Raw genomic sequence first — 6,874 nt, 5'->3', positions numbered from 1 at the left:
AGTACATGAAAGAGAACATTACAGGGGAGCCCTAAAAGGGCAACCCAGCCTAAGCCCAAAAGTGATAGGAAACTATACCTCCAACCATACACTATGAAGAGACATAAAAAGGTCACCCATAAAGAGTAAAAGACTAGGTGGGGGGGGGGGGGAGATTCCCACTCACCTAGGGACAAGGTAAAATATTTACAAAGTCCAAGCAAAGGTTTCTGGGGTTGACACAGGTCAGGAAGATTTATCACCAATAAGAACATCTTACTGAACAAATATTCCCTTGGAAGAAAGTGGAAGCAATGCACAGTAATTGGGGCAAAGAAGTAGTCTTGCAACAGGATACATGCACAAGAAATCAAGCTAGGAGCCCAGATTACAAAAGCCATTCTTTTAATCAGCAAATTGAACACAGCAAATAAGAATGTACAAACAAAAATGCCCTGTATGTAGAAGTGTTATCTGTACAGATGGTATGGAAGAATGCCCCCAAAAGCAGTATGTCATTTCCCCAACACTGAGACCATACCACTTATCTTCAGGATAATACAGTAGGCAGAGGAAGGCACCGAAAGGAAGGGTGTGAATGCAAGGTGGCTTAATGTATTGCTGAATGGGAAAAGACGTTGTGGCGACTGATTTCAAGGATGTGTTCACCACCAGATTCACTACAGCGTAAAAACAACTGAAAGGCATTTAGAGGGAAAGGATCTGAAATGCTACCAAATCTGAGCCAATAGCTCGCATTTATTAGGAATGTGCTCGGCCCACTGAAGCATGCGATCTTTCATTGGAGCCAGCCCTAATTTTCCCATTGCATGCTGGGACTTTTAGACCAATACTTGCAATACGAATGACATGGGGCTACTTTGCAGCTATGTTGATGGATATACAATTATCTCCAGGACCCCTTGATACACAGCAGTAGATTATTTAGGATTATGTGAAAGCACCTGCACTTGAGAAGCACATTTTGCAATTGGTACTTTTCATGTATTGTACTTATTGACAACCCACTAAAACCCAGAAGTTGCGTCGCAGGGTCACATCAACCTTCAAGAATTCACTGGTGATAATGCAGCAGAGGCACACGTCACTGGTGGAGCTTTAAGAAAACAAAGTATTAAACTAGTTCCTGGAGCAATGTCCAGAGTAGAAAGTACCAGATGCATAAACGCAACCTTCTTCAACCCTGGAACATAGGATGGAAAGTGTTCACATAATGCACATGTATGTCTCAGGCCGTATAGTCACAGCTGACTCGTCCAAAGCCATAGCCTCCAAGTGAGTAAACATCCAGCACACTACTCAGATGGCAGACAAGCCTGAACATCTCAGACAGCTGCTTGAGTGAGGGAATACCAGTTTCAAGAGTCTAAATGCGTGAATGTCCAGGAGCCCAAGAACATCCATGACCATGGCCCACAAAGCCATGCATGGTAATACAGATGCTAACAGTCACGCCAGGACCAAATGCCCACAAACATGCATGACATGACCGATACAGGCGATACATGTAACACAGCCAAAGAACAAGCTGCATCACACTCCAATAGAGTCACACGCTGCCAATTTCGACCTTCCCCTTATTCACATTGGCTTCCAGTTTAAACACCACAAACTGGCGTCAAAATTTACCCCAGTGTTCATTAAAATAAATCAGAGTGCAAGAACATTGCCCTTCAAGAGGGAAGCCAACAGCAGCAGCAATCAGTGCTATCAAATTAGCAGCTTGGAAGTGCAGAAAGAGTGATGTCCAGTCTTCACTCAGGACCAGGTGATCAAAAACTTCGATCCCAGTGGAAGAGCAAGCTTCGGAATAGTCAGCACCTAAAAGGAGGACGAGATGTAGCGTTAAGAATCAGAAAATGGTTTTGTATCACAGCAAGGCAGCATCTCCAACGTGCTACTGTACAGAGAACTGCAGGGCTTCGAGCCAACAGGGATACCAAGGGGACAAGAGCAAGGTGGTTGGGATGCAAATAGGGGTGGGAGAATAGAGGAAATGTAAATATACATCAAGTAAACAAGCAATAGAGGTTATCCCACCCTTTTGGTCCTGTGGCGTTGTATCCTGGCCATGATGCAGCCACTTGGATGCATTTGGAAATAGTGTAAATAAATCCCATCCACAACCATTCTAGGCCATCTTTGAGCTCATGAGCAACATCACTTACAATGCCTTTCAACTTACTGCTCATAGGTTATAAAATGACTTTAAAAATATACATGAGACGACTCTGAAACATGTATTTGATGTGGTTGAGGATATCTAAGAGTACCTTAAGGTGTAGTGAGTGTTGAGATGGATTTCTAGAAACTGGCCTGTTGGACAGATTTTAGGAGGCCACCCTAGTTACGATGAACATGAAGCTCTGAGAGGTTATCCAAAACCCAAACAAGGTACATGGATGAGCAGAACAGCCAAGGCTTTGTCTCAGGAGAGTGTGAGTGGGGTCAAGGACACTCAGTGAATCCACACAGTATGACACAATTCAATATAGATGCTCCATTATACTATTATTTCTTTATTTTAGGCCTAAATGAACACACTGAAAAATGAATCTAGCAGGTACTCTAAAATACAAATATATAGAATCGCCATCACTAAAATCAGATAACATAAGCAAAGCAGGCAAGGTAGATGCAGTACATGATGGGAACTAATTTCAAAAACAATATCCTAACTTTAGAAGTCCAACCCCTAAGATGAAAGGGGCCTTGTGCTCAAAAGTCACAGGGTTCAACACAGTGTCCTCACCAGTATGAGTTCTCTTTAGAAAGGATGCAATGGGGTTGTGGTGGTTATTAGTTTCAAACTATTTGAAAGTTATTCAACAATTCACCGAAGAACAGATAAGTGTACTCCTCTCTTCCAGGCCCAAGCCTAACGCAGGGGCCGGATACCAGACCCAGTTTGACTACCAAAGGTGAGTGGAGGTGAGAAGGGAGACAAAGGCACTTGATCCCAATGTTATCCCATGGAGGACTGGGGGAGGGGAGGGATGGGGTGGGAACAGGCACACTGATGCTTACTTACCCACGTTTCCCAGATATCATTATGGATTGGCTGGGGGTTGCTGTGTGCTCGATCTGCTGCCCTTTAGTTTCATTGAGAGGTGCCCAGGAGTTACGGGTATGAGGATTCTTCCGGTTGAATGGAAATGCAAGATTCAACCCCTATTGGTGAAGAAATGAAGATTTCAACGATGATGGCCTCCTTTCGACACTTCACTGGTTGAAGCAAGGCAAGTTACAGCGACGATCACCTTTAACAGGCAACGCTAGGTGTCCTTCCAGTCACGGTCAAAGTAGCTGCTCCAGGGAAGGTTCCCTTGAAGGTGGGATGCCGAGATTTAGGGAGGAAGTGACATGTGGCACATGCTTGCGACTACCAACATTCCCGTCTTCAATTTGGAACGGCAACGCTTCTTAAGAGGTAGCCCACGAGAGAGCGAGTCCACTGGGCAGCCAAGGGACACTTCAGAAAGTTGACTGGCTTGATGCTCGCCAAGGTGTCGAGACTAGTTTGTCCCACGAGACCAAGGGCTGAAGCACCTCGCGGGGTCTTCGGAGATCTGGCAGAGGAGCAGGGATTCCCTGGGCCGGACACAGAAAGGGATGCTGGGACACTTCAGAAGTCGTGTTTGGGTCTCAGCAGGATGCTCTTCAAGGGATTCTTGGCTCCAAAGTAGATCTAAAGAATAGCTGCAGAGGTCCTCCTTTTATCCAATGTTGAGATGGTAGCAAGTCCAACCCCACTAATGGTAAGGATTTGCACCATTCAAACAGCTAGTAGTTTCCAAGAAGGAACAACTACCGGTTTTCAATGCGCATCAGAAGAACAAGTTACTTTCTTACCTGGTAACGTTCTTTCGATGGGATGTTCCTCCGACGTATTCGACATCTCTGACATTAATGTCCACAGCTATGCTGCTTCGGAAAAAGTTTAGGCGCCGGTGTCCTGCGTCGATGTCGATACGCTGTCCCTCGAGGGACTCCGTTGCGAGCTGACTTCACCGGATGTTATATGTAGGACGCACGACGCCCGTAGCCTCAGTTGTAGTTTTTTCCCAGAACGTGTGGCACCAATCTTTTGCCAGTATGAATACAGAAAGCCTTGCGGAAATGTAAGCTGCAATCGCATAAGAATTCTGTAGAGGGACAGGCTGGGAGGGTTCGATGTGGAATACGTCGGAGGAACATCCCATCGAAAGAACGTTACCAGGTAAGAAAGTAACTTGTTCTTCGAGGGGATTGTGTCCTCCGACGTATTCCACATCTCTGACAGACTCAGAATTTTTTTTAGCCCAATCAAATTGCTGAATAGAGGGCCGCCTTACCAAAGGCCAAATCCTGCCCATGGATGGAATCCAGGGACTAGTGTCTCACAAAGGTATGGACAGAGGCCCATGGGGCTGCTTCAGATATTACGAATGAGAACACCCCTCTGCAGAGCAGTTGAGGCAGCCACACCCCTAGTAGAATGAGCCCGTAAGCCTACCGGAGGGTCCTTACCCGCCAAACGATAACATTCAGAGATCGTCAAAATGATCCATCTGGACAAGGTGTGCTTAGAAAACAGCTTGACCTAAACGCCTTCCAGCGTATCCAACAAAGAGCTGATCGTCCACTCTGACCCGGGACATCCGTGAGAGATAGAAACTCAAAGCTCTCCTAGGATCCAACCTATGGAGCCTCACCTCTTCCTTACCAGGATGCGGAGGAGGATAAAACGTCGGAAGAATTACCTTCTGGCTCAAATGAAATTCCGACGCAACCTTCGGAAGAAAAGAAGGACGAACCCTAAGGACAACCCTGTCCTTATGGAACACCGTGAAAGGTGGCTTGGCAGAAAGTGCCTGCAACTAACTCACTCTGCGAGCGGAAGTAACCGCAACTAAAAATACAGTCTTAAAGGACAACAGACAAATCCCATCCCGGCACCTGGAAAGGCGACGGTGGAAACACAGTTAGCCCTTTTAGAAACTGAGAAATCAAAGGAATCTTAAAATAAGAACACTCCTCCGACGAGCGCTTAAATATGGACAGCGCCGCCAGGTCACCCTTAATGGTACCCACTTGCAGGCCCTTGTGGGCTAATGAAAGCAAAAAAGACATAACCACAAGAATTGAACATTGAAAAGGATCCACATTCTGTACCCTGCAGCAGTCGTAGAACTTCCTCCAACGGCAACGGTACAGGGATTTTGTTGCGGGCCTTCTGGCCGAAAGCAACACCTCCATCACGTCTTCGGGGAGGTCCCAATCCTTGTACCTCAACCTTTCAGATCCCAAGCATGAAGGCTGAGGGACTTGACCTTGGGATGGAGAACCCGACCATCCTCCCGTGAGAGCAGATCGTCTCGGTAGGGAAGACGGTGTGGAGGGCAGATGGACATGTCTAGAAGGTCCGGGTACCACTCTCCTGGAGCAATGAGGATCATTCGGGAACCGAACCTCAGCAACACTTGCGGAATGACTGGGACTGGAGGAAACGCGTACAGCAGTGGGAAGGACCACTCCACTAAGAAAGCGTCCCCTAAGGCTCCTTGGAAGAAATTCCTGTGAGCAGAATCTTTCGCACTTCCAGTCGACACTGGTAGTGAAGAGATCCACTTGTGGGGTCCCCCAAAGGGCGAAGATCTCCAAAAGAACTTCCTGAGCCAGTTCCCACTCGTGAGACCGTGCTCTGCCTGCTCAGAGCCTCCTCCGAGTTTCGTCTCCGGCCAGATGAACTGCAGAGATCGAAATGTCCTGCTCGAGGGCCTAGAACCAGAGCTGCATCGCCTCTCTGCACAGTGGGAGTGACCCTGCTCCCCCCCCCTTTTTGTTGAGGTAGTGCATTGTCACCGTATTGTCAGTCATAATCGGGACATTTTTCCCCGGCACAGATGGCAGAAAAGCCGTCAGGGCTAGCCTGACAGCCCGCAGCTCTAACAGATTGATGTGGAGTCTGGACTCCGACGGAGACAACGACCACTGTCAACTCGTTGGCATGAGCTCCCCATCCCGGGAGGGATGCGCCCATCACGATAGTCACCTCCATCCAGGGTAGCCAAAATGGTGCACCCCTCAACAGATTGCCTTCGACGGCCCACCACAGAAGATCCTGGGCGACCGAGGGCGGCACCTGAACGGGATCCGACAACCTGCTAGAGGACTGCGACCATTGCATCATGAGGGCCCACTGCAGAGATCTCATCCGCAGCCTGGCCTCTGGCACTAATAGAATGCAGGATGCCATGAGGCTGAGCAACCTCAAGAACTCGAACGCCGGGAGACTTTGGGCACGTTGAAACTTGTCCACCATTTGCAGAATGTGATGAGCCCTCACCTGGGGAGGCGAACACTGCCCCAGGGATGTGTCGAGCACTGCTCCGATGTACTGGAGCTGCTGGGTAGGTGTCAAATGAGACTTCAAGTTGAGGGAGAAGCCCAGTTTGTGAAGGGAGTGGCAGGTGACGGACAGACGCGCCAGGACTTGCTCGGTAGAGTGCCCCCTGATCAACCAATCGTCCAGGTAGGGGTAGACGTGAATCCCCCTTTCCTGAGATACGCTGCCACCACCACCATTAGCTTGGTGAAGACCCTCGGGGCGGAGGTGAATCCGAGCGGCAGGACCCGAAACTGAAAATGCGAGTCGCCAACCGCGAACCTCAGGTACTGCAACGCTCACCTGATTCCCACGGAGGCGCTGGTCCCGGCTGAACTGTTATAGTCTCTTCAATTGAGAAGCGTAGAGCTCGGATGAGTCTCTGGACTGGGCTTCCTCTTATTGACCGTCTGGCTTGCAGGGTAAGGTTTCTGCAGGCGGAAGAAAAAAAGGGTTAATGACCGTTTGGCTGGACTTCCTCCTCACTAATCGCCAACTCTCCGAAAG

The 6,874-nt window shown here is 48.4% G+C and overlaps 1 protein-coding gene across 1 annotated transcript in view; it reads right to left on the bottom strand.

The window, feature by feature from the left end:
• Positions 1-367: 367 nt before the first annotated feature.
• The window catches only part of GAA (alpha glucosidase), a 752,056-nt gene continuing 745,549 nt past the window's right edge, over positions 368-6,874 (bottom strand). Inside the window, exon 20 of the mRNA XM_069655240.1 lies at positions 368-1,821. Within this exon, the coding sequence (XP_069511341.1) occupies positions 1,759-1,821 (63 nt within the window). The 3' untranslated portion in view covers positions 368-1,758. The remainder of the gene's footprint in view (positions 1,822-6,874) is intronic.

The sequence above is a fragment of the Ambystoma mexicanum genome, chromosome 3q (genome assembly GCF_040938575.1).
Source record: "Ambystoma mexicanum isolate Mex_15411 chromosome 3q, UKY_AmexF1_1, whole genome shotgun sequence".
In the NCBI taxonomy this organism is placed as follows: domain Eukaryota; kingdom Metazoa; phylum Chordata; class Amphibia; order Caudata; family Ambystomatidae; genus Ambystoma; species Ambystoma mexicanum.
The sequence above is the reverse complement of the archived record's forward strand: the minus strand, read 5'-3'. Positions and strand labels throughout refer to the sequence as shown.